We start from the raw sequence: 24,737 nt of genomic DNA on the forward strand, positions 1-24,737 counted from the left end.
CCTATTCAATCATGCGTCAAGAGTCTAGTGTAGTTCATGGCACACAGTGGACTCTAGTAGATGCCGAGTAAAATTGTATAATTAAAAGAAGAGCAAATATAGGGGTTTGGAGATAGTTCATCTGGTAAGGCAAGCCTTCCCTACATGCAAGGATACAGGTTCGAGTCCCCAGCCCTATGTGGGAGCATCATAGACAGGTGCAAGTGGCGGAGTAGGACTGTAGTATCTCTTCTAAAATTTTTTAAATTATCTTTATTTATTTATTGGATAGAGACACAGTCAGAAACTGAGAGGGAAAGGAAGATAGAGAGCAAAAGAGACAGAGAGACACCTGCAGCCCTACTTCACCACTCGCAAAACTTCCCCCTGCAGGTGGGGACCAGGGGCTCAAACCCCGGTCCTTGCCCTTTGTAACATGTGCACTCAACCAGGTGCACCACCACCTGGCCCCTGTGGTATCTATGCATCTCCTCTTCTTTCTGTGTGTTTCTCCCTCTGTCTCTCATTCTAAAATTGAAAGGGAGGGAAGTCCACTGAGAACGGTGGAATCACACAAAAAGCCTTAGTGGCAAAAAAAGAAAGAAAGAAAGACAGACAAAGGAAGAAAGAAAAAAAAAACACGTGCCAAATAAATCTTCCCGACAAGAATTATTAAATGTATTCTTTTCAGTCCTTGGATGATAAATTATTTTTTTTCATGGTTGATAGGGCCAGGATCTATTCAGTTACATTCATTCTAAATAAATACTTAAATGTAGACGTTAAGCACTGTAGTTTTAGCTCATTGTGCTTAGAAAGAAATGGGTCCATGCAGCAGTTTGACCTCTACGAGGCCATTTTCTAGAAACAGAAAGTAGTAGGCCAGCAAAGAGTCAGCCTCAGCTTACCCCATTCTTTTACCAGGTTATTAGACATGTAGAGAATCTTCAGTTTCTTCATTACATGAATCCCTTTCAACTTCTCGATAAAATTGTAAGAGACCCACAGCTCTTCTAAGGTGTCCCCTACCGCTTCCTAAGAAAGCAAGCAATTTGATTTTGTGGTTATCTTAAAAAAAAAAATCAACTTATTTATTAGTGTAAGAACAGAGAACCAGAGCATCATTCTGGCATATGTGATGTTGGTGACTGGACTCGGGACCTCATGCTTGAGAGGCCAGTACTCTCGCAGCTGTGTCACCTCTTAGGCTGCTGTACACATGTTCATAAGGTTTGACATCTGTTTTCCTCCTTACATATATAAAGACAATGGCATTCAGAGAGAAATGAGGTCTGTCCACTGGAAAAAGAAGTTGTAATTGTTTAGAGTTTTTATCATAATGGAGGTCAAACAGAACAATCTCATTGGTTTTTTGTTTGTTTGTTTTTACTAGAAAGAGAGAAGCCAGGCCCTGGTGCTTGGTAATATGGGCACTTAACTGCATGCACCACTGCCCAGCCCTCTATCTTTTTTAGGTATAAAATTCAGTGTGCCTGAGGCTCCAAAGTCCCAGGTTTAATCCCCTACACCACCATAAGTCAGAGTTGAGCAGTGTTCTGGTTTAAAGAAAAAAAAAGACTTAAAAATATTTATTTTGGGAGTCAGGCGGTAGCGCAGCAGGTTAAGCGCACATGGCGCAAAGCACAAGGACTGGTATAAGGATCGCAGTTCGAGCCCCCAGCTCCCCATCTGCAAGGGAGTCACTTCACAGGTGGTGAAGCAGGTCTGCAGGTGTCTCTCTTTCTCTCCCCCCTCTCTGTCTTCCCCTCCTCTCTCCATTTCTCTAAGTCCTATCCAAAAACAAGGGCAACAAAAGGGAATAAATATTTTAAAATAAGTAAATAAATAAAATATGTATTTTATTGATAGACTGGTTGAATAAAGACAGATTGATAGGGAAGAGAGAGAGGAAGGGTGAAAGACAGAGAGACACCTGCAGCACTGTTTCACCTCTTGTGAAGCTTTCCTCTTGCAGGTAGGGACCAGAGGGTTGAACCTGGGTCCTTGCATATGGTATTGTAAGTTCTTAACCAGGTGCACCACAAACCCAGCCCCTAAAATCCAGTTTAAAAATGCAGTCTTTTCGGGAGTCAGGCGGTAGCACAGCAGGTTAAGTGCAGGTGGCGGTAAGCACAAGGACCAGTGTAGGGATCCCGGTTCCAGCCCCCGGCTCCCCACCTGCAGGGGAGTCGCTTCACAAGCAGTGAGACAGGTCTGCAGGTGTCTATCTTTCTCTCCCCTTCTTTGTCTTCCCCTCCTCTCTCCATTTCTCTCTGTCCTATCCAACAACAATGAGATCAACAACAACTACAACAATAAAACAACAAGGGCAACAAAAGGGAATAAATTTTTTTTTAAAAAATGCAGTCTTTTCATTATAGCAGGATTGTCTCATACTGCCTTTTATCTTTGCACATATATTTTTTCTTCTCTTTTAAGAGAGAGAGAGAGAACCAGAGGATCACTGACACATACAATGCTGAGGACTGTACTCAGCAATTCATGCCTCCAAGTCCAATGCTCTAAGCAGTACACCACCTCCCAGGTTGTTTTTTTGTTTGTTTTGTTTTTGTTTTTTTTTTTCACAGTGACTCATACATTCTGGAGGCATAAAGGTTTTTTTAGACAAAAATGAGTTGGCCTTTCTTCCTTGCTTGTTCTCTGACTGCTCAGCTCTATAGCATCTACACCCTCACCTTCTGCTTCTTGCCAGCCTATGTTCTGCATGCCTCGCTTCCTCTCACTCACCATTTCCTGGACTATCTCTCTACTAAAATTAAGTTCTTTTAAAAAATTTTTTTTTCTTTTCTTTTCTTTATTTATTATTGGATAGAGACAGAGGAAAATTGAGAGGAGGGGGGTATAGAGAGGGAGAGAGACACCTACATCCCTGCTTTACCACTCGTGAAGCTTTCCTCCTGCAGGTGCGGACCAGGGGCTTGAACCTGGGCTCTATAGTACACTTAACCAGGTGTGCCACTGCCAGGCTCCAACAAAATTAAGATCTTTTAAAAATATTTTATCTTCTTGGGAGTTGGGCGGTAGTGCAGCGGGTTAAGCTCACATGGCGCAAAGCTCAAGGACAGGCGTAAGAATCCCGGTTCGAGCCCCCGGCTCCCCACCTGCAGGGGAGTCGCTTCACAGGCGGTGAAGCAGGTCTGCAGGTGTCTATCTTTCTCTCCCCCTCTGTCTTCCCCTCCTCTCTCCATTTCTCTCTGTCCTATTCAACAACGACAGCAGCAACAACAATAATAACCACAACAATAAAACAAGGGCAACAAAAGGGAATAAATAAGTATTAAAAATTTTTATCTTCTTATTTTGAGTAAAGACAAAGAGAAATTAAGACAGAGAGAGAGACAGAGAGATACCTGAAATACTGCTTCATCACTTGTGAAGCTTCCCCCCTGCATGTGAGAACTGAGGAATTGAACCAGGGTCCTTGCACATGGTAGTATGTGCACTCAACTGGTCGCCTGGCTCCTTAACATTACATTCTATAAGTACAAGGACTTGTTGTTTATTTTTATCAGAACACCACTAAGCCCTGGCTTATGGTGGCGGTAAGGACTAAACGCGGTACCTTTGGTGCCTGAGCATGAAAGTGTCTTTACATAATCGTTATGCTATCTCCCCAGCTCTATTTGTTTGTTCTGGACTTTGATTTATATGCTGGCATATTTCTAGTCCCTATAACAGTATCTGACTTAAAATCAGGAATTAAGAAAATACAGTAAAAGACATGGTAAAAATCTTTATAAATTGGGAGTCGGGCGGTAGCGCAGTGGGTTAAGCACACATGGAGCAAAGCAAAAGGACTGTCGTAAGGATCCCGGTTTGAGCCCCGGCTCCCCACCTGCAGGAGTGACACTTCACAGGTGGTGAAGCAGGTCTGCAGGTGTCTATCTTTCTCCACCACCCCCCTGCCTTCCCCTCCCCTCTCCATTTCTCTCTGTCCTATCCAACAACAACAATAAAACAACTAGGGCAACAAAAGGGAATAAATAGCTAAATAAAATGTTTTTTAAGTATCTGTATAAATTAAAAGTGAGAGAGAGAGATGGGTGGATGGGTGGATGGATGGATGGACGGACGGATGGGTGGATGCAGTGTGGCTGTGAGGAAGCTCACCCATAACAAAGCACATTTGATTATGCACAAGGACCTGGGTTCAAGCCCTTGAGCAGCACCCAGCAGCACTGTGCAAAGGGGAAGCTTCATCAGCAGTGAAGCGACGACATTGTGTTTCTCCTTCTCTATCTCCCACCCTCTGCCTCAGAAAGAAAAAGGAGTCCACTGGAATTGGTCAAAGTCTGCACATGCAAAGCTCCATCAAAAACCTGGTTGGGGGGGCGGGCAGAACAATGTTTAGTCCGGTTTTATCCTCTACATACAAAAGAACAGGAGAAAGGGCAGTGACCATGCGGTTCAAAATGCTGGCAGGACTGAAAGCGGCAGAGGCTTCTACATTCCAAAGCTGCTTTTCTCTTTTATAAAATGTCTGCAACAGACAAGTACCATTTGTATACTAAGGAAGATCTACTTTTGAAGTAATAAATAGTAACCTACCAGTCCATTTAAGTTCTTTATGTTGTTCCTTCCTAAAGACAATATTCTCAAGTTTTCTGTAGTGGAAAGAAAGTAGTTTTTTATTTATGAGAATCATATCACACAACTGTATAAATAAATCTAGAAGGATAAAGCTTTAATAAGTTGTATGCAATGTCACTGTATAATAACTAAGAAATCCTGTATTAAGAAACAGTGGTAGTGGTCCTGGAGGTGGCGCAGTGATAAAGCTTTTTTTTTTTTTTTATATTTTATTTATTTATTCATGAGGAATATAGGAGGAGAAAGAAAGAACCAGACATCCTCTGGCACATGTGCTGCCGGGGATTGAACTCAGGACCTCATGCTTGAGAGTCTAATGCTTTATCCACTGCGCCACCTCCCGGACCATGTGATAAAGCTTTCGACTCTCAAGCAGGAGGTCCTGAGTTTGATCCCCAGCAGCACATGTGCCAGAGTGATGTCTGGTTCTTTCTCTCTCCTCCTATCTTCCTCATTAATAAATAAATAAAATCTTAAAAAAAAAAAAAAAAAGAAAGAAACTGGTTATCACATAGGAAGTAAAACTGGCCAGTCAACTAAGGTAAAAACTACAACTTCAGGCGGGGGGAAATAGCTAATGGTTATGCAAAGAGACTCTCATGCCTGAGGATTCAAAGTTCCAGGTTTAATCCCCTCCACCACCACAAGCCAGAGCTGAGCAGTGCTCTGGTAAAAAAAAAAAAGACATTACAACTTCTGATGTTAAACACTAAAACATACAACTATTTACAATCCATGATTGGTTCTAAATTGTAGACGAGTTAAATAGAATATAAATAAAATTAAGTATTTTAACATTAAATTCAAGAGCATATATATTTCAAATCTCATAGCATATAAAAACTTAAAACTAGAAAATAGAAAATGTACTTATGTATATTCCACATCAGTAAACAAGGGATGTAAAATCAAGCAAATACAGTATTAAAGGGAGGAAGGAAGGAAGGAGAACATCCATGAGGGGGCGCTGGTGCACTGGGTTAAGCACACCTAGTATGAAGTGCAAGGATCCTGGTTCTACCTCCTGGCTCCCCACCTGTAGGGGGGTCACTTCACAAATGATGAAGCTGGTCTGCAGATGTCTATCTTTCCCTCTCCCTATCTCCCCTTCTTCTCTCGTTTTCTCTCTGTCCTATCCAAAAATAAATAAATAAATGAAAAAATAGCCACAGGAGCAGTGGATTTGTAGTGCAGGCACCGAGTCCCAGTGATAACCCTGGAGGCAGAGAAAAAAAAAAATGCTTTTGGTATTGCACCAAAGTAAAAGACTCGGGGGGTGCGGTGTGGTGTGTGTGGAAGTTCAGGTCCTGAAACATGAGGGCAGAGGAGGGCTTAGAGGGGCTGAACTGTTATGTGGAAAACTGGAAAATGTTACGCATGGACAAACTATTGTATTTTACTGTAAACCATTAATCCCCCAACAAAAAAATTGAAAAAATGCTTTCAATATTTTAACTAGATCGAGATTTAATTTAAAATGCCTACTTGTGTGTGTGTGTGTTTTTTTTTTTTTTTTTTAAGGATGGCTCTATTTGCATCCTATAGTCTATTTCTGGAAAGGAAAGAAGAAAAGCAGAAACAGTTGTTACTTTTGGAGAGGAAATGAAAGTCTATGGTCAGAGGAAGACTTCTTTTCAACTTCAGCACTTCAAACTGTTTGCATAAAACCATGTGAATGTATTACTTTTCAAAAGTAAAAAAAAAAATTCTAGTAAAACATGGAAATCCTTATTACTGTTCTAAAAAAAGTGACTATGATTATTTTTACATAAATTTATATTTAGTGTTCAGGATTTACATTGCTATAACCACATTATCCATTATCAATGCGGTTTATTAATAGCCACATGAAGCTATTTAGTTAAAATGTGATTCAAAATCAAAAACTTTCCATGGCCCGGGAGTTCAATTCCCAGCATCACATATGACAGATAAATACTCTGGCTCACAAATCTGCTTTAAAGATCAACTAGTTTTTCAGTCACAGTCTCAATTTATTGCCCTGACAGCTATACATTAGCTAGCGGTAACGGATCAGAGCAGACAGTTCTACTAGAAGGTGCTTTTCTATGACATCCGCACTAGATGGCGCTGTTCTATGGCATCCGTACTTCAATGATTAGGAACACATGCTCACCTGAGTTTCCATCTCAACTTACAATATATATATCTTTATTTATTGGATAGAGATAGCCAGAAATTGAGAGTTAAGAGGGGAGACTGCAAGGGAGACAGGGAGGCCAGGCAGTGCCGCTCACCTGGTTTAGCACACACAGTACTACGCACAAGGATACACTCAAGGGCAGGTTGGAGCCCCTGGTGAAGCAGGTCTGCAGGTGTCTATCTTTCTCTCCCTCTCTCTGTCGCCCACTCCCCTCTCAAATTCTGTCATTCCTATCGAATGAAAAAGGAAAAAGGGGGGGGCTGCCAGAAGTGGTAGATTCGTAGTGCAAGCACCAAGCCCCAACAACTGGAGGCAAAGAAAAAAAGGGGGGAGACAGAGAGACACCTGCAGCCCTGCTCCACCACTCACAAAGCTTTCCACCTACAGGCGGGACCAGGGCTCGAACCCAGGTCCTTGCACATTGTAATGTGTGCTCAACAGATGTACCACCACCCAGCCCTGGAAACCATTCAAATTCTTTAATCTGGAGGAAGACTAATAAGAGTAATATTTTTAGAAAGAAAATTCTGGTATGAACGCTGAAGATAAGATGAAGAACAGAAAGGAAACAAGAAGATCAGTTCAGAGACTATCCGAGAGCCATAAGACTGGTTTTCAAAGTGTGACTCATAGGGGCCAGGCGGCAGTGCAGCGGGTTAAGCACACAGGGCTCAAATTGTGACTCGTGTGAAATTGAATTAGTGACGGTAAGTTAAGAGCACTAAGACTTTTTTTTGGGGGGGGGAGGAGAGGAATAGGAGCAGGAGAAGGAGGAGGGGGAGGAGAAATAGGAAGGAGGGGAGGAGGAGATGAAAATTTGGCCAGGATGGTGGTCTTGGCAGAGGTGGTTTAAGTGTGGCTGCCTAAAGTAGAGAGAACATCTTTAATTACCCAGGTTTTCCCTATACAGTCAAATGCATCTGTATCAGAGGTCGAGAAAAAATGACCTGACACAAACCAAAAAGGATTAGACAAGCACAAAGGCAGAACTGGAATGATGCAGTCACAAACCATCAGCACCTGGAAAAGCAGGGAACAGAGCTTCTTGTAAAGCCTCCAGAGGGAGTGTGTGGCTCTACAAAACCTTGACCTGAGACCAGTGAAGCTAATGTCAGACCCTGGCCTCCACAGCCATAAGAGAATAACTGTTGGGAGTCGGGCGGTAGTGCAGCAGGTAGGTTAAGCACAGGTGGCGCCAGAAAGCACAAGGGCCGGTGTAAGGATCCCGGTTCGAGCCCCCGGCTCCCCACCTGCAGGGGAGTCGCTTCACAAGCGGTGAAGCAGGTCTGCAGGTGTCTGTCTGTCTTTCTATCCTCCTCTCTGTCTTACCTTCCTCTCTCCATTTCTCTCTGTCCTATCCAACAAGGAGGCAAAGGCCTTGGCAACTGAAAGGGTAGTCATGCCAGTAACACAGATACAAAGTTCAAGAAAAAAGGGTGGTGAGGAATTAAATTTCAAATATTTAAGTATTTCACAAGACAAATCTGAACAAGAAAATAAAACAATCTGATTCCTCCCCCACCCCCTGCCCCATGGGAGATTCTATATTATGCATTTATCTGTTCTGCCAGACTACTGCTCAGCTCTGGCTTATGGTAGAACAGGGGATTAAACCTGAACTTCTGAGCCTCAGGTTTGAAAGTTCTTTTGTATAACCATTATACTATCTCCCCCACCCAATAATCTGATTTTTTACTTAAGACAGATCTCAATTCTAGCTTCATAAAGACTTTAAAATGTCTAAAATGTGCAGGGATCTCTCTACCAGAGCTCTCATGTAGCTCAATTTCTGCAGATAATTCAAGGTTACAGCATGTGACATATAAATCCTCTCATCTGACAACTACTGTGATTAAAATAGGTACCAGCTTCTGGAACTGCACAATGTCTTTGAAATATTTATCCCACTAACTAGAAAAATTAAGAACCCCCTGTTACTGTGGATCACTTACTTAAGCCATTCAGGTTGGCAATTTTTTCAATGCAGTTTGTAGACAATGAAAGCTTCCTTAAAAAGAAAAAAAAGAAGAAGAAATTTGAGTTAATATGAAAAAAATTGGAAATGGCATATCAGAAATTATCCCTCAAGTATCCACAGAAAGTATTCGTCATATTTCTTTTTTCCCTCTGAATCCTTCATTTTCCCTCTCAAACATGACACACATTTTTCCACTTTGAAATCTGTTTTCTTTTTTTCGGTGACAAAAGTACTAACTTTATCTTAATTTGATAAATTGTATATATTTATCTAGACTTTTTTCTATACATATTTTAATTATATAAAACTTAAAATTTAAGGAAACAATTATGGATTCTTGGTTTTCCTTTATTTTTTGTTTAAAAATTTTATTATTATCCTTATTTATTGGATAGAGACAACCGAAAATCAAGAAGGTAGGGGGAGATAGAGAGGGAGAGAGACAGAGAGACACCTGCAGCCCTGCTTCACCACTTGCAAAGCTTTCCCCCTGCAGTTGGGGACCAGGGGCTTGAACCCAGGTCTTTGCGCACTGTAATATGTGCGCTCAACCAGGTGTGCCACCACCCGGCCACCCTTGGTTTTCCTTTCACGACAAAGTCTAATATCATAGTAAACAGTATATGAAAAAAATATGTTAGTTTTGTTGACCCTTTAATATGCGCCCAGTATTCTTTTAAGTAATTTACAGACACAGACTACTGATACTTGAACCGTCACAATAATTCTGTGAAATAAGTATTGTTATTATCCGTATTTTACAGATAAGGAAAACAAGGCACAGTTTTCTAAGCAATGTTAAAGGTACTTTGGTACAGAATGCAAACCTTTCTAAATATTTATCTTGAAGATGACTTTGTGATAAAAAGGTAAAATCAAAATAAATTTAAAATCATGCTTTTTGAAAACCATGCTTTTTAAGCAAAACAAACAAAAAATCAAGGTGGATTTTCTTTTTTTCTTTTATTTTTTTGCCTCCAGGGTTATTGCAGAATTCATTGTCTGCACTACTAATCCACTGCTCCTGGAGGCTATTTTTTCCCTTTTGTTGCCCTTGTTGTTTATCATTGTTATAGTTATTGTTGTTGTTATTGCTGTCATTGTTGTTGGATAGGACAGAGAAAAATCAAGAGAGGAGGGGAGGACAGAGAGGGGGAGAAAAAGACAGATACCTGCAGACCTGCTTCACCACATGTGAAGCGACCCCCTGCAGGTGGGGAGCCAGGGGCTTTAACCAGGGTCCTTACTGCGGTCCTTGTGCTTTGCGCCATGTAAACTTAACCCACTGTGCTACTGCCTGGCCCCCCTCAAGGTGGATTTTTTTTTTCTAATTTCTGTGCTGATTTATTTTCAAAGACACACAGACCAAAACTGTACAGCTAGTGTAATTTCACAAGTTAAATACTCTGTACACAACTTTTAGGTCAATAAACAATATTGTTGATCTTGCTGAAACTCTCTTTAGCCTTTTCAAGTCACTGTTTCTCAAGAGTGAACTTGTATTGCAAATATTTTTGAGTGGATTTCTGGAAGGAGTTTACTACTATTATACAATTAAAGAGATCACATTACTTTTGTATATTTTCAATATTCACAAATGATTCATACAGGATAGACTTTCATTTTAGCCTTTTTTTCTACACTGTTATGTGAATTCCACTGTTATTCATTTGTACAGGTTTGGTAGATTCTTTTTTTCTTCTTCTTCTTTTTATTGGGGAATTAATGTTTTACGTTCAACAGTAAGTACAATAATTTGTATATGCATAATATTCCCCAGTTTCCCATATAACAATACAACCCCCACTAGGTCCTCTGTCATCCTTCTTGGATCTGTATTCTCTGCCCCCCCCACCCACCCCAGAGTCCTTTACTTTGGTGCAATATGACAATTCCATTTCAGGTTCTACTTGTGTTTTCTTTTCTGATCTTGTTTTTCAACTTCTGCCTGAGAGTGAGATCATCCCATATTCATCCTTCTGTTTCTGACTTATTTCACTCAACATGATTTTTTCAAGGTCCATCCAAGATTGGCTGAAAACGGTGAAGTCACCATTTTTTACAGCTGAGTAGTATTCCATTGTGTATCTAGACCACAACTTGCTCAGCCACTCATCTGTTGTTGGACACCTGGGTTGCTTCCAGGTTTTGGCTATTACAAATTGTGCTGCCAAGAACATATGTGTACACAGATCTTTTTGGATGGATATGTTGGGTTCCTTTAGGATCTATCCCCAGGAGAAGAATTGCAGGGTCATAGGGTAGGTCCATTTCTAGCCTTCGGAGAGTTCTCCAGACTGTTCTCCACAGAGGTTGGACCAATTGACATTCCCACCAGCAGTGTAGGAGGGTTCCTTTGACCCCACACCCTCTCCAGCATTTGCTGCTGTTACCTTTTCTGATGTCTGACATTCTCACTGGAGTGAAGTGATATCTCATTGTTGTCTTGATTTACATTTCTCTGACAATCAGAGACTTGGAGCATTTTTTCATGTGTCTCTCAGCCTTTTGGATCTCTTCTGTGGTGAATATTCTGTCCATGTCCTCCCCCCATTTTTGGATGGGGTTATTTGTTGTCTTGTTGAGTTTGGCAAGCTCTTTATATATGTTGGTTATTAAACTCTTGTTTGATGTATGGCATGTAAAGATCTTCTCTCATTCTGTGAGGGGTCTCTTGGTTTGGGTAGTGGTTTCTTTTGCTGTGAAGAAGCTTTTTAATGTGATGTAGTCCCATAGGTTTATACTTGCCTTAGTCTTCCTTGTAATTGGATTTGTTTCATTAAAGATGTCTTTAAAATGTACATGGAAAAGAGTGCTGCCAATATTTTCCTCTAAGTATCTGATAGTTTGTGGTCTAACATCCAAGTCCTTGATCCGCTTAGAATTTACTTTTGTATTTGGTGAAATACAGTGGTTCAGTTTCATTCTTCTGCATGTTTCAACCCATTGTTTCCAACACCATTTGTTGAAGAGACTCTGCTCTCCCCATTTAATAGTCTGAGCCCCTTTGTCAAAGATTAGATGTCCATAAGTGTGGGGCCCAAGGTGGATTTTTTAAAGACAATTATTCATTTATGAGAAAGAGAACCAGGGCATCATTCTGGCACAGTGGATTCTGGGGATCAAACTTAGGACCTCGTGTTTGCAAGTCCAGTACTCCAGCCACTGCCTCCTCTCTCACATCGCACAAGGTGGAGTTTTAGGCAATATACAAAGAACGAATTACACAAAATAACTCGAAGTCTGCTTTTTCCTTTAATCCCAAAACAAACAACAACAAAACATGTATTAATCTAATGCACAGTTTCACAAATATGTGTTCAAGAATCACCCAAGTTGCTTATTTATTATAAATACAAAGTCCTAGGTTACATCAGTCGATATTTTCTTCAACTTTGGGGCAGGGCTTACCTCCTGCATAGAGACTTAATTAGGTGGCCTAGGAATTATATATAGAGAGAGGGGAGGGAGGGAGAGAGAGGGAGAGAGAAGATGAACAGCTCTGCATTCACTGACACTGCGTCTATAAGCAGGCACCTTACAATCGCCTCAAATTAGTTCTAGAAGCCTTTAAAGCAGTATATATTTAGGACGGGGTCTGATGGTGGCACACTTGGTTGAGTGCACATGTTACCATGTACAAGGACCTGGGTTCAAACCTCTGGCCCTCAACTCCAGGGGTGAAGCTTCACAAGTGTTGAAACAGGTGTTTATCTTCCCTTCTTTTCTGAGTTTCTCTCTGTCCTAGCAAATCAAATAAATAAATATTTTTTTAAAAAAAGAAGTGTGTATTAAGAAAAGAAATTTATATTTCTCTGATAACTTAAAGTTATGGAAAAGATAGGATCATAGAAGAAAGTGAAGGCTGTGTCAAATGCTGACCCGGCCCCCAAATGGTGTTGCAAGTGTAGCTGATATTTCTCAGTGTATGTTTTCTGGATGTTTCAGAATATACACATTTGACTTTTATTTTTTTATTTACCAGAGCACTGCTCAGCTCTGGCTTATGGTGGTGCAGGGGATTGAACCTGGGACTTAGGAACCTCAGGCAGGAGGGTCTCTTTGCAAAACTATTATGCTATCTATCCCTGCCCACATCTTTAATTTTTTTTTTTTTCTTTTTTGCTTCCAGGGTTATTGCTGGGGCTTGCTGCTGGCACTGTGAATCCACTGCTCCTGGAGGCCATTTTTCCCCCATCTTGTTATTGTTATTGATGTCGTTGTTGTTGAATAGGACAGAGAGAAGTGGAGAGACAGAGAAGGGGAGAGAAAGACAGACACCTACAGACCTGCTTCACTGCCTGTGAAGCAACTCCCCTGAAGATGGGGAGCCGGAGGGTCGAACCAGGATCTTTATGTCGGTCCTTGTGCTTTGCACCACCTGCGCTTAACCTGCTGTGCTACCGCCCGACTCCCTTTAATTTATTTTTAACTTTTAAACAAGTATTTATTTACTTTAATGAGAGAGAGAAGAGACCAAAGCACTGCTTAGCTCTTGTCTATGGTGGTGCTGGGGATTGAACCTGGGACCTCTGGCTTTTGGCATACAGGTCTGGTATAGAACTGCTGTACAATCTTCCTGACCACATACATGTATTTTTATTTTTAAAGATGTATTTATTTATTAATGAGAAAGATAGGAGGAGAGAGAGAAAGATCCAGACATCACTCTGGTACATGTACTGCTGGGTATCGAACTTAGGACCTCATGCTTGAGAGTCCAATGCTTTCTGCACTGCACTGTCTCCCAGACCACCGATGCATTTTGTAATTTTAAAAGTTTTGGGAGGACCTTGAAAATTCATGTATGAAATTCTTTTGCATAACCACTTTACTATCTCCCTGCCCCTGAAAAGTTTTTGTTGTAAGCAGTATCTGTAAGGACTTTGGTCAGGATACTACTGACCAGTGGATGATTTTCTAAGAAAGTGCACTATTATAGTGGTCTGGGAGGTGGTGCAGTGGATAAAGCACTAGATTCTCAAGCATGAGGTCCCGAGTTCAATCCCCAGCAGCACAGCACATGAACCAGAGTTTTGTCTGGTTCTTCAAAAAAAAAAAAAAAAAAGCACTATTATAGCCTGGGAGTTGGTACAGTGGATAAAATGTTGGACTCTTTTTTTTTTTTTTTATTGTTGTTGATGTCGTCGTTGTTGGATAGGATAGAGAGAAATTGAGAGACAAGGGGAGGACAGAGAAAGATAGACACCTGCAGACCTGCTTTGCCGCCTGTGAATCGACTCCCCTGCAGGCAGGGAGCCGAGGTTCCAACCGGGATCCTTATGCCAGTCCTTGCACTTTGCACCACGTGCGTTTAATCCGCTGCGCTACCGCCGACTCCCAAAATGTTGGACTCTTATACAAGTTCAATCCCCTGCCAAAGCGATGCTCTGGTTTTCTCTCAATCTCTCTCTTTCTCTCTTTCCTGCTTATAAGTAATTTTTCTAACGCAGTATTATTGAAGAGTTTTAGTTTTACTGTGTTATCTAGATCCTCCCAAGAAACAAGGACATTTCCATTTTCCAGATATATTATAAAAACTGCATTAGGCAAGGGAGGCGGCTCAATTTTATAATGTGTTCCCTGTGTGTGTGAGACTCTGGGTGTAACTGGCAGAGTAAAACTGCAGAGCAAAATACTTTTTTTCTATTTCTCAATAAAAAAACAAATACAGTGGTCCAGGAGGTGGCATAGCAGTAAATTCTAGACTTAGAAGCGTGAGGTCCTATGTTGGATCCCTGGGACTGCATATACCAGAATGCATGATGCCCTGGCCTCTTTCCCCCATCGCCCCCTCTCACAAAATAAATAAAATCAAAATTTAACATTTTTAATAAAATGTAAAAATCACACTATAAAAATATATTATTCAACATTACTCTATTAATAATTCTATAAATCAGTAATCCTTTGTCCATTTTCAAAACCTTTGAGGTTTAGCCGTCAAAGGGAGATTTATATTAAGAAAAATTTTTAAAAAGGATACAGAAAGCAAAAATTTATCAAATTTGTGTAATTAGCAAAGGCAGGGAAACTTAACAGCAACACAAGAAAGGTAAGAGGAGAAAAAGACAGACTTACTCGCAGTTAGCAAGTGTGGACAAAGATGCATCCATCTTCTCTATGGGGGGGATCTGGGCATAAAGTTTTATTTCTTTGGCTTCAGATGGCTTCTGACCGCTTTTCTCTTCCTATGATGAACAGACATTTGGAAGAAAATAATTCTTCATTAAAATGTGAGCTCATGGGAGTCGTGTGGTAGTGCAGCAGGTTAAGCGCAAGTGGCACAAAACGCAATGACTGGAGTAAGGATCCTGGTTTGAGTCCTCGGCTCCCCACCTGCAGGGGAGTCGCTTCACAGGCGGTGAAGCAGGTCTGCAGGTGTCTGTCTTTCTCTCCCCCTCTCTGTCTTCCCCTCCTTTCTCCATTTCTCTCTATCTTATCCAACAATGACGACATCAATAACAACAATAACTACAATAAAAAAAAAGATTAAATGTGAGCTCAAAGACCAGAATTTCCCAAGGGTCTTCAATACTTACTTCAAAACATTTACCTGTATTGAATAACTCTGCATTCCTGTTAATTGTTTAAGTAATAATTTTGTTTTTTCAAGAGCATTGCTCATCTCTGGCTTATGGTGGGGCTGGGAATCGAGCTGGGGACGTTGGAGCCTCAGGTATGAGATTCTCTTTGCAAAGCCATTATCTGCAAATGCTATCTCCCCTACCCATGCAATTCATTTGAATCTAATTTGGCAATTAGAACTTACATATTATCTTAAAGTGTTTTAAGTAACATGATTATCCTAGTATCTATACTACCATATGTAAAATGGAAGTCCTGTGGCACTCAATCCATTGTCAAATACCTCTGTCTGATATATTTACTCATTGAAATCCTATTTCCTGGGAGTCGGGCGGTAGCATAGTGGGATAAGCGCATGTGGTGCAAAGCCCAAGGACCAGCATAAGGATCCAGGTTCGAGCCCTCGGCTCCCCAACTGCAGGGGAGTCATTTTACAGGCGGTGAAGCAGGTCTGCAGGTGTCTATCTTTCTCTCCCCCTCTCTGTCTTCCCTTCCTCTCTCCATTTCTCTCTCCTATCCAACAACAACAACAACGACAACAACAATGGAAACAACAAGGGCAACAAAAAGGAAATAAATAAGAAAATAAAGAATCCTTAAAAAAAAGAAATCCTATTTCCCAAAATTTATTTTTCTAATTCTTTGAGATAATATTACTAACATTTTTAAAACTCCCTTATCAAATGTTGTGATAAGATCATCCTTTTTTGAATGTGTCTATCCATTTAAAGATACTACATATAGGTCTTAAATCTGTATCTAATGACATCAGTGGTAATAGCCTTTGTGGGTCTGAATATGCAGTCTGCTATTTCTGGTGATCTTACTCATTATGCCTTGTTATAGCTTATTCAGAAAGAAAATCCCCCAAATTTTTTTTTGCATTATTTCAAGAGAATCTTTTTTTTTTTTTTTAAGATTTTATTTATTAATGAGAAAGATAGGAGGAGAGAGAGAAAGAACCAGACATCACTCTGGTACATGTGCTGCCATGGACGGATGCTTGAGAGTCCAATCAATGCCCCATCCACTGCACCACCTCCAGTCCACTGTATGCTCAGTTCTCTATATTCCACAGTAGTGAAACCATTCTGTAGTCGCCCTTTACCTCCTTACTTGCCTCACTAAGGATATTCTTCTCCAGTTTCATTCACTTTATCCCAAAGGACATAATATCATCTTTTTTTTTTTCACTGCTGAATAGTCATCCACGAATACATGTCCCATATTCTTTTTATCCAGTCATCTGTCAAAGAGCGTTTTGGTTGCTTCCATATTTTTGCTACTGTGAATAAAGCCACTATGAACATGGGGGTGCATATATCCCTTGCAATCGGTGTTCCTATATCTGTGGGCAAAAGCTTAGCAGTGGAATTGCTGGATCATAAGGTGTTCCCACTTGTAATTGTTTAAGGACTCTCCACACTGCTCTCCATAATGGCTGCGTGAATCTGCACTTCCAGTAACGGTGTAGTAGAGTTCCTCTTCACATCCTCTCCAGCACTTACCTTCTCTTGTTTAACTGATGGATCTCTGTCTCTGTCTCTCTATATCTCTATCAGGTAAAATTAATGAAAGGGTTTGCTTGGGATTGGTGGAATCATACACACGCAAGGTCTCAATGCCACTAAAAATAAAAAAAAGTTAGGGTACAGAAATATCCTTTGTACACTTTCCCGTTTTTCTCAAGAGTAACACTTCATAGTATAATATCACAATCAAAATATTAATAGTGTAGGGACAGACAGCATAATGGTTATGCAAAGAGACTCACATGCCTGAGGCTCCAAAGTCCCCAGTTCAATCCCCCACACCACTATAAGCTAGAGATGAGTAGTGCTCTGGTGAAAAACATTAAAAATAATTGATAGCAGTACAGTCAACTGATTTTACTCAGTTGATATTTCCAATCTGTTCTCCTTTCTACGTATGTTTTTTTCCTCTATGTGTATTAAATTCTATGCGATTTTACCACCTGTGTAGGTTCATACATCCACCATTACAACCCAGATAGCTAGACAGTTCCAAAGGTATCTTGTATTGAGCGACCATATTCAAATAACTATTCAAAAAGTCTTGTGTAGCTTATGAAAAAATAAACATTCATATACTCACCCACCGGGCTAGGGCTTCCTTTATTGTTGTTGCTTTTGCCTTAAAAGGAGAGAAAAAGCAAAGTTATCTTTATTGGTATCATTTAGTGATTCAACTTCCATGAAATAATCATTATATATAATAATCTGTTATGTAAATATTCTAGTTCATGTCTGCTATTAAAAAGTTAAGTTATTGGGAGCTGAGAGGTAGCTCACCTACTAGAGTGTATATGCTACCGTGTGCAAGGACCCAGGTTTGAGTCCCCAGCATCACATACGAGCACCACACACAAGGGAAGCTTCAAAGGTGGTGCAGTGGTGTTGTGTGGTAGCTCTTCTTCTTCTTCTTCTTCTTTTAATTTCTTTATTGGGGAATTAATGTTTTACATTCAACAGTAAACATAATAGTTTGTACATGCTTAGCATTTCTCAGTTTTCCATAGAACAATACAACCCCCACTAGATCCTCTGTCATCCTTCATGGACCTGTATTCTCCCCACCCACCCACCCTAGAGTCTTTTACTTTGGTGCGATATGCCAATTCCAGTTCAGGTTCTACTTGTGTTTTCTTTTCTGATCTTGTTTTTCAACTTCTGCCTGAGAGTGAGATCATCCCATATTCATCCTTCTGTTTCTGACTTATTTCATTTAACATGAATTTTTCAACCTCCATCCAAGACAGGCTGAAAACGGTGAAGTCACCATTTTTTACAGCTGAGTAGTATTCCATTGTGTATCTAGACCACAACTTGCTCAGCCACTCATCTGTTGTTGGACACCTGGGTTGCTTCCAGGTTTTGGCTATTACAAATTGTGCTGCCAAGAACATATGTGTACACAGATCTTTTTGGATGGATGTGTTGGGTTCCTTAGGTTATATCCCCAGGAGAGGAATTGCAGGGTCAGAGGGTAGGTCCATTTCTCGCCTTCTGAGAGTTCTCCAGACTGTCCTCCTCAGAGGCTGGACCCATTGACATTCCCACCAGCAGTGCGGGAGGGTGTGTGGCAGCTCTTCTTAGTCTCCTTCTCTCTGTCTAAGATTAAAGAGAGAGAGGGGTAGCACAGCGGGTTAAGCACACATGGTGCAAAGTGCAAGGACCGGCTCAAGGACCCAGGTTCGAGCCCTTGGCTCCCCACCTTCGGGGGGCTCGCCTCACAGGCGGTGAAGCAGATCTGCAGATCTATCTTTCTCTCATCTCTGTCTTCCCTTCATCTCTCAATCTTTCTGTCCTATCCAGCAACAACAAAAGCAATAACAACAAGGGCAACAAAATGGGAAAAATGGCCTCTAGGAGCAGTGGATTCATAGTGCAGGCACCAGCCTCAGCGATAACTCTGGAGGCAGGAAAAAAAAAAAAGAGAGAGAAAGAGAGAGAGAGTGGGAGAGAGAACATGCACCCAGCGTGTTAGAATTGTGCAGAGACAGAAAAAAAAAAGTTAATTTATTGTGGGCAGAGGGGAAGTAGTGGAGAACACTATCTGGTGTGATGGTACAGGTCAGTGTGGTTGTGATGAGTTGTATATCCACAAATATGTAGGTGTGGGGCACCACACTAAAACCTTCCGATACCAATATAAACCAATGCTGAGCAACCTGCTTCACTGTTGGTGAAGCTCCCCCCTGTAGGTAGGGAGCAGGGGGCTTGAACCCAGGTCCTAGTGCATAGTAATGTATGTGCTCAACTGGGTGCACCACCACCCAGTCCAAATTGGGAAGTTGGGCGCAAGGTGTGGCAAATCTGGTTGAGCACACATGTTACAGTTTGCAAGGACCTGGGTTCGAGCCCCTGGTCCCCATCTACAGGGGGAAAGCTTTGCAAGTGGGAAAGCAGTATTGCACGTGTCTTTCTGTCTCTCTCCTGCTCTGTCACCCCTTTCCCTCTTGATTTCTGGCTGTCTCTATACAATAAATAAATAAAGATAAAAATATTTTTTAAAAAATGGGAAGTAATATTATAAGTGCTCTGGTGCAAAAAAAAAAGTTTTTACTGTAAGTCAACAGATAGTTCACCCAGCAGAGGACACGCCTCAACAAACTTCATTTAATTACTGGTTCTGATTCTGTTTGAAGATATTTCAGTAGTTCTCAAAGTCTGCACTTTCAGAATGATTTGGGGTTGACTTTTTTTTTCATCACTAGAGATAAAACTTGGGCTCCGTAATGTTTCTGAAGTCTGGTTCCAGATTATTTTCTTTGGCAATGGCTTTCAGCAAATGCTTGTGTAGTAGAGGAAAAGGAAAAAGGCGGGAGGGAGCTGCTTTTACAAGTGTAGTGATCTTGTAGTTGAAGGCATGTATGAGTTCCTAATTTCAACTTCCTACATCCAGTTTCCGTCCAGAGATAAAAAGTATTGGAACCTGGGAATCGGGCGGTAGCGCAGCGGGTTAAGCGCACATGGTGCAAAGCGCAGGGACCGGCCTAAGGATCCCGGTTCGAACCCCGGGCTCCCCACCTGCAGGGGAGTCGCTTCCCAGGCGGTGAAGCAGGTCTGCAGGTGTCTGTCTTTCTCTCCCCCTCTCTGTCTTCCCCTCCTCTCTCCATTTCTCTCTGTCCTATCCAACAATGACGACATCAATAACAACAACAACAATAATAACTACAGCAATAAAACAACAAGGGCAGCAAAAAGGAAATAAATATTTTTTTAAAGTATTGGAACCTGTGTGTGTGTGTGTGTGTGTGTGTGTGTGTCTGTCTGTCTGTCTGTGGTGGTGAGTGCATAGCTCAACTGGTAATGCACAGGATTCTCCTTCCAGAGGCTACCAGTTCAGTCCTGGGTGCAGCATGTATATCTTGGTCCCTCCTTCTCCCCCGCCTCTACCCCCCCCCCCCGTTTCTTCTTCTCTCCTTCCCTCCCTCATGTGAAATCATCTCCATGTCTTATAAACTAATTTTTAAAAAACATTTTTAAAATTATTATTGGGGCCAGGTGGTGGCGCACCTGGTTAAGCGCACACATTACAGGGCGGAAGGACGGAGGTTCAAGCCCCTGGTCCCCACCTGGAGGGGGGAAAGCTTCACGCGTGCTGAAGCGGGGCTGCAGGTCTCTCTCTCTCTCTCTCTCTCTCTCTCTCTCTCTCCCCCCGTCTCCTTCTACCTCCTGTCCCCTCTCAGTTTCTCTCTGTCCTGTGAGACAGAGACAGAGACAGAGAGAGAAGCCGGTGCTCGCCGCCAGCCGCAGCCGCAGCCGCACCACGCGCGTGTCCCGCGGGTCCCGGGTGCGGGCTGCGCAGGACGCCGAGCAGATGCCCCGACGCACCCGGAGGGCACAGCGCTGCGGTCGGGCTGCCGCACCGCCGCCTCCCCGGGCGACAGCCCCGAGCCACGGCTCCGAGCGCGGCCCCGGCCCACGCTGCCCCTCGCAGCGCATCGCCTCCGCACCCGGGTCCGCCGCCCCGCTCTGAACCGCCTCGGCCCCGGGCCGCCCTCCTCCCGGACCCCCGTCACCCCACCTCTTGCCTTTCGCCTCGGGCCTCTGACTCCCCCGAGCGCCGCCCGCTCCCGCTCCCACCGTCAGAGGATCCTGACTCCCACTCCTACACTCCGCGGCCCCCTGCCCCCTCGCAGCTCGCGATCCGCCGCGGCTCCGGGCTGGGAGGCCCGCGGGCCACTCACCATTCCGCCCGTTGCTAGTGTCACTGCTCTGGTTGCTAGGGCCCGCGGGGTCAGTGCGCATGCGCGGGGTAGCGGCCCGGCCCGCTACCCCGGCAGCGCCCGCGTCCCTCCGCCCTCGGGGTGGCGCGCGCGGAGCATTGTGGGGCGGCGCCGGCCTCCCGGCGGGCAGCGGGTGCGGGACGCGCTGCTTCCCTGACCGGCCGCCGGCGCGCCTGCCTCGAGGTGGAGGGAGGACTTGACGCCTAGCAGGCAGTTGCCGCCCCTGTAGCGGAACCGGTAAAGTCCTCTCCCTCTGCAGACTGCTTGCTCACTGGGGGAGGCTTTGGAAGGGCTGAGCATGTGCAGAGGGAGGGCTTGGGCAGGAGCTGGAGACTGCGCAGGTGGTTAAGCAGGAGGTCAAATAAAAAGAAACAAAGGGGGGGACGGTGCGCAGCGGGTGGAGCGCACAGGACGCGAAGCGCAGGGACCCGCATAAGGATCCGGGTTCGAGCCCCCGGCTCCCCACCTGCAGGGGAGTCGCTTCACTGGCGGTGAAGCAGGGCTGCAGGTGTCTGTCTTTCTCTCCCCCTCTCTGTCTTCCCCTCCTCTCTCCATTTCTCTCTGTCCTATCCAACAACGACATCAGTGGCCACAATAACAATAACGACAACAACAAGGGCAATATAAATGGAAAAAAATGGCCTCCAGGAGCAGTGGATTCATAGTGCAAGCACTGAGCCCCAGCAATAACCCTGGAGGCGAAAGAAAGAAGGAAAGACTGAAAGACAGAAAGAAAGAAAGTCTGAAAGAGAAAGAAAGAATTGAGTTGAGGGAGCAGGGAGTAGATAGCTTAATGGTTATGCAAACAGAGTCTCTTGTCTGAAGCTTCAAAGTCCCAGGTTCAATCCCCTGTTCCACCATAAGCTAGAACTGAGCAGTGTTCTGGTTAAAAAAAAAAAAAAATGAGATGAAGGTCAGACTGAACACTGAGTAAGCAGCAGCAGATGAGTAGAGCACAACAAGGCCAGTAATGTGAAAACACACACACACACACACACACACACACTTGCAACAGCTACATAGCCCAACCACCATGCACAGCCCTTACTTAAAGAAAGCTGAAGGTAGGGGCTGGGTGCTCTCGGAGAGATGGGACCCCAGGTCTGCTGGTGTTGTTAAAAGTTCCTCCTTGTTGACTCCACAACCGGCTCTGAGTCTCCAAACTGCAACAGCTTTTCACCACTGTTTCTAAGTCCATCTCGTCTTCCCAGAGGTTTGCTAGTGCTAATGCCACCCCAGTCCCCACAGGTCGCTAAAAGCATAAAACTTTTTTGTTTTCTTTTTTTTTTTAACTTAATGAGGTGCCCCCACCCCACCAACACATACATCCTATCAGCCAAAGGTTGTGGAAATGTCCAGTTGCCAGCATGTGGAGATGGGGAGACATATACATGCTGCTGTTTGTAAGTTACTCTGCCTTTTCCGGAAGCATGTGAGCATCTCCTAATCGAGGCTTCACCCTAAAGATATAATCACACATACACACACACAGAGAGAGAGAGGAGGAGGCCATGATGTATGACTTCATTTTATTTATTTCTTGCCATTATACTTGTGATTAGTAGTGGGTTACAAAGTTGTAAGATTACAATGTATATCACATACCACACCAGCTACCAAAGTTCTGCCCTCCACCCTCCCACTTGCCAGAGATAACCACCTTAGCTCTCAGGTCCTCTACAAACTCACTCCTGCATTTTGTTTTGTTTTCTTCCCATAGAGATAGAAATTGAGAGGGAAGCCTTCCAGAAGGGCTGCACCAGTTGCATTCCCACCAGCAGTGTAACAGAGTTCCCTTTTCTCCACAACCTCTCAGACATCTGAAATTTCCTGCTTTGTTGTTGTGGGCCATTCTGACAGGCATGAAGTGAAATCTCAGTGTACTTTTGTGTTTCTCTAATGATTACTGAAATCAGACATTTATTTATATGTCTCTGGACCTTGTGTATCTCTTCTTTAGAAAACTGCTTATGGGGAGTTGGGCGGTAGCGCAGCGGGTTAAGCGCAGGTGGCGCAAAGCACAAGGACCGGCACAAGGATCCCAGTTCGAACCCCGGCTCCCCACCTGCAGGGGAGTCGCTTCACAGGCGGTGAAGCAGGTCTGCAGGTGTCTGTCTTTCTCTCCTCCTCTCTGTCTTCCCCTCCTCTCTCCATTTCTCTCTGTCCTATCCAACAACGACAACAACAATAATAACTACAACAATAAAACAACAAGGGCAACAAAAGGGAATAAATAAATAAAATAAATATTAAAAAAAAGAAAACTGCTTATGGAGATACACAACTCTGGTGGTGAGTGTGGTAAGGAACTAGACACTGTAATCTTGTAACCTACTATTGATCACAAATTTTAAAAATTAAAAAAAGAAAACTGCTTAGATCTTTGGCCCACTTTTTTATTTGGTTGTTATTTTTTCTTTTGTTGAACTGTACCAGTGGTTTTTGTTTGTTTTGCCTACAGGGTTATCATTGGGGCTCTTCCTGCACGACTACAAATCCACTGCTCCTGGAGCCTATTTTTTCCCTTTTGTGCCCCTTGTTGGTTATTGTTATTGATGTTGTTATTGTTGTTATTGCTATCGTCGTTAGGTGAGACAGAAAGAAATTGAGGAATGAAGGGAAGACAGAGGGGGAGAGAAAGATAGACACCTCCCAGACCTGCTTCACTGCTTTAGAAGTGACCCCTCTGGGGGTCAGGTGGTAGCACAGCGGGTTAAATGCACGTGGCGCAAAGCACAAGGACCAGCCTAAGGATCCCAGTTCGAGCCCCCGGCTCCCCACCTGCAGGGGAGTCGCTTCACAGGTGGTGAAGCAGGTCTACAGGTGTCTTATCTGTCTCTTCCCCTCTCTGTCTTCCCCTCCTCTCTCCATTTCTCTTTGTCCTGTCTAACAATGACGACATCAATAACTACAACAATAAAACAAGGGCAACAAAAGGGTAAATAAATAAATAAATATTTTTTTAAAGTGACTCCCCTGCAGATGGGGAGCCAGGGGCTCAAACTGGGATATTTGAGCCGGTCCTTGGGCTTGTACCATGTGCACTTAATCTGCAGAGCTACTGCCCACTCCCTGTACTAGTTCATATATGTGTGTGTGTGTGTATTCCCTTTTGTTGCCCTTGTTTTTTTATTGTTGTTATAGTTATTATTGATGTCGCTGTTGTTGGATAGGACAGAGAGAAATGGAGAGAGGAGGGGAAGACAGAGAGGCGGAGAGAAAGACAGACACCTGCAGACCTGCTTCACCACCTGTGAAGCGACTCCCATGCAGGTGGGGAGCTGGGGGCTCGAACCAGGATCCTTATTCAGTTCCTTGCACTTTGCGCCACCTGTGCTTAACCTGCTGCACCTGACTCTCCTGTACCAGTTCTTTATAGATGTTTGATATCAGTCGCTTGACTGATACTTAATGTGCAAATTATTTCCTCCCATTTACTGGTTTGCCTGGTTATTCGTGTTTAATTTGCTTTCTATGTGTAGAAGCTTTTTAGTTTGGGGCAGTCCCATTTAATTACTCTTGCTTTCACTTCACTGTCCATGGAGTCCAGTCTCCGAATAAATCTTTGATGTGAAGATTCTCCAATATTTCACCAATGTTTTCTCCTGTAAATTTTAGAGTTTCTGACTTAGTATCCAGGTCTTTGATCAATTTTGATTTGATTG

General features: G+C 43.1%; 1 protein-coding gene across 2 annotated transcripts in view; it reads right to left on the minus strand.

Annotated features, from left to right (window-relative positions):
- Positions 1-21,093, minus strand: part of DNAL1 (dynein axonemal light chain 1) — a 28,586-nt gene extending 7,493 nt beyond the window's left edge. Inside the window, exons 1-6 of one of the 2 annotated variants that reach the window (XM_060175526.1) lie at positions 21,034-21,093; positions 17,436-17,474; positions 14,814-14,923; positions 8,707-8,762; positions 4,549-4,604; positions 888-1,014 (exon numbers count right to left, since the gene is read on the minus strand). In XM_060175526.1, coding sequence (XP_060031509.1) covers positions 888-1,014; positions 4,549-4,604; positions 8,707-8,762; positions 14,814-14,923; positions 17,436-17,474; positions 21,034-21,036 — 391 coding nt within the window. In that variant the 5' untranslated portion in view covers positions 21,037-21,093. Of the gene's footprint in view, positions 1-887; positions 1,015-4,548; positions 4,605-8,706; positions 8,763-14,813; positions 14,924-17,435; positions 17,475-17,632; positions 17,775-21,033 lie in introns of those variants that run through there. The other variant, XM_060175527.1, reaches the window with a different exon arrangement.
- Positions 21,094-24,737: the final 3,644 nt, after the last annotated feature.

The sequence above is a fragment of the Erinaceus europaeus genome, chromosome 16, assembly GCF_950295315.1.
Source record: "Erinaceus europaeus chromosome 16, mEriEur2.1, whole genome shotgun sequence".
Classification (NCBI taxonomy): domain Eukaryota; kingdom Metazoa; phylum Chordata; class Mammalia; order Eulipotyphla; family Erinaceidae; genus Erinaceus; species Erinaceus europaeus.